The sequence below is a fragment of the Argentina silus genome (genome assembly GCF_951799395.1).
Source record: "Argentina silus genome assembly, chromosome: 4".
NCBI lineage: Eukaryota > Metazoa > Chordata > Actinopteri > Argentiniformes > Argentinidae > Argentina > Argentina silus.
Window position 1 is genome coordinate 20,663,352 of NC_139658.1, and position 2,500 is coordinate 20,665,851.

A 2,500-nucleotide genomic window follows, 5' to 3' on the forward strand; every position below is an offset into this window, starting at 1 on the left:
CCTCTATCTCTCCATCTCTCCCTGCGCTGTGTTGAGAGCTGGGTAATTAGGCAGATTCTGCGTTGGAGAAAGAGATCAGGCCATTGGCTGAATAATGAGACCGTTCCGAGGGTCGCTGTAATGGCGCTCCAGTGTCACTGACACACAGAGGGGTTTTATTCCGGATCTTTCCAGCGGATGTGGAGAGTTGATGTATCAGGCCCGCAGGACGGTTCTGTGCCTCTGTCTCGGGGGGTAAAGCGGGCTTAGCGCTCCATTGTGAAGGACACAATCCCCTGGGTTAAGCAGGAAGAGGATCTGGCGTTGTGTGTGTGTGTGTGTGTGTGTGTGTGTGTGTGTGCGTGTGTGTGTGTGTGTGTGTGCGCGTGTGTGTGCGTGTGTGTGTGTGTGTGTGTGTGTGTGAGGGAAGAGAAGAAAGAGGATGCACACACACACACACACACAGCAGCAGCTCTCTAATTGGTTTATCCCTCCAACACAAGACCACAACACAAGAGCTGCTATTTTAGGGAACTTGAAGAGTTCGGAGTGAAGCTGGAGTTTCTGCCCCCCTGACACCAACACTCAACCTCTTCTGCCACATGACCCTCCACTTGGTACCAGTGGAGGCTGGTGGAGGTAGAAATCGGAGGATAGGCTGATTGTAATGCATGTAAACACACGTTTGATACTACTTCTCATTCCATTCCATGCACTACAATGAGCCCGTCCTCTGATTTCTACCTCCACCAGCCTCCCCTGGTTGATAAGTAAGGTAATGTTTCTGTAGAAACTCTGAATACAGGCTCATTGTAATGCATGGTGTTTGATATCCTCAATCCGTTCCATGCATTACAATGAGCCCATCCTCTGATTTTGGATGGACCCAGTAGTATCAACATGGTCGTGAATCTCAAATCCTGGAGCTGTAAAACACCCAGCATGCAACACTGCTGACAGATAATGACGGAGCAATTAGTGTTTTTATGATTTTATAAATGGTAAAGTTATTTATAGATTGACCCTTGAGTCGATGTCAGGGTAATTCATGTAAAGTATTAATCATATGCTTGAGTTGTTTCACGCAATTAAAGTGCATATGAGAGGAGGAGAGAGGGGGATGAGGAGGAGAGAGGGATGAGAGGAGGAGAGAGGGGGATGAGGGGAGAGGAGAGAGGGATGAGGGGAGAGGAGAGGGGGATGAGAGGAGGAGAGAGGGGGATGAGGGGAGAGGAGAGGGGGATGAGGAGAGAGGAGAGGGGGATGAGGGGAGAGGAGAGGGGGATGAGAGGAGGAGAGAGGGATGAGGGGAGAGGAGAGGGGGACGAGGGGAGAGGAGAGGGGGACGAGGGGAGAAGAGAGGGGGATGAGGGGAGAGGAGAGGGGGATGAGCGGGTATTACTGTTGAAGGGTATTACTGTTGAAGAGTGTTAATACGACTGTCACACTCGTTTTTCCACTGTTGATATGTAGAACTCTTTTTTTTCTCTCCTTCTCTTCTCTTTCTTTCTCTCTCTCCCTCTCTCCGTCTCTTTCTCTCTCTCCCCATCTCTCTCTCTCCCCCCCTTCTCTGTCTCTCTCTCTCTCTCCCCCCTTCTCTCTCTCCCCCCCTTCTCTCTCTCTCTCTTTCTCTCCATCTCTCTCCTTGACCTTTGAATAACGCTAACACTTCTCTCTATCCTCTCTGTCTCTGTCTCTATCCCTCTTTTTTCTTCTCTCTCTCTGTCTCTTCTTCTCGCCTTCCTCTCCGTCCTCCCCCAGATCTACATCGTCCCCCGGGCGGCCATCTTTAAGCTGGAGGGTCTGGAGGGCTCGGAGGCCGAGGCGGCGTTGCTCAACAACATGCGTGTGTACGGCACCATCGTCCTGAGTCTGATGGCCACGGTGGTCTTCGTCGGCGTGAAGTACGTCAACAAGCTGGCGTTGCTCTTCCTCGCCTGCGTCATCCTCTCCATCATCGCCGTCTACGCCGGGGTCATCAAGACCGCCATCGACCCGCCCGACTTCCCGTAAGGATGTGATGCTGTGTATATACGCACACACGCCTATGCATACAGTACACACACACACACACACACACACACACACACACACACACACACACACACACACATACACACATATACATAGTACACACACACACACACACACACACACACAGACAAGCATGCACATACACACACACATACACATACACATACACATACATACACATGCAGAAAAGCAGGCACACACACACACACACACACAATATCTAACCGCGGATACACTACTGACCACTGACATCTGAGCCTTTAGCTCAGTGGGCTACAGGTCTTCAGGCAGATGGGTGACTCTCTCTGTCTCCCCACCACAGAGTGTGTGTCCTGGGGAACCGGACGCTGATCTGGAAGAAATTTGATGTGTGTGCCAAGACCGTGGACGTTGGCAACGGGACCGTGACCACCCAGCTGTGGAGGATGTTCTGTGATTCGCCGTTCCTCAACGCCACCTGTGACGAGTACTTCTCCAACAACAACGT

The 2,500-nt window shown here is 51.3% G+C and overlaps 1 protein-coding gene across 1 annotated transcript in view; it reads left to right on the forward strand.

The window, feature by feature from the left end:
- Window positions 1–2,500, forward strand: part of slc12a5a (solute carrier family 12 member 5a) — a gene marked incomplete at both ends in the record, with an annotated part of 18,283 nt that overhangs the window by 4,492 nt on the left and 11,291 nt on the right. The window contains 2 exons of the mRNA XM_083668527.1: window positions 1,741–1,988; window positions 2,336–2,500. The exon at window positions 2,336–2,500 is cut by the window's right edge and continues 47 nt beyond it. Of these exons, the coding sequence (XP_083524653.1) occupies window positions 1,741–1,988; window positions 2,336–2,500 (413 nt within the window). The remainder of the gene's footprint in view (window positions 1–1,740; window positions 1,989–2,335) is intronic.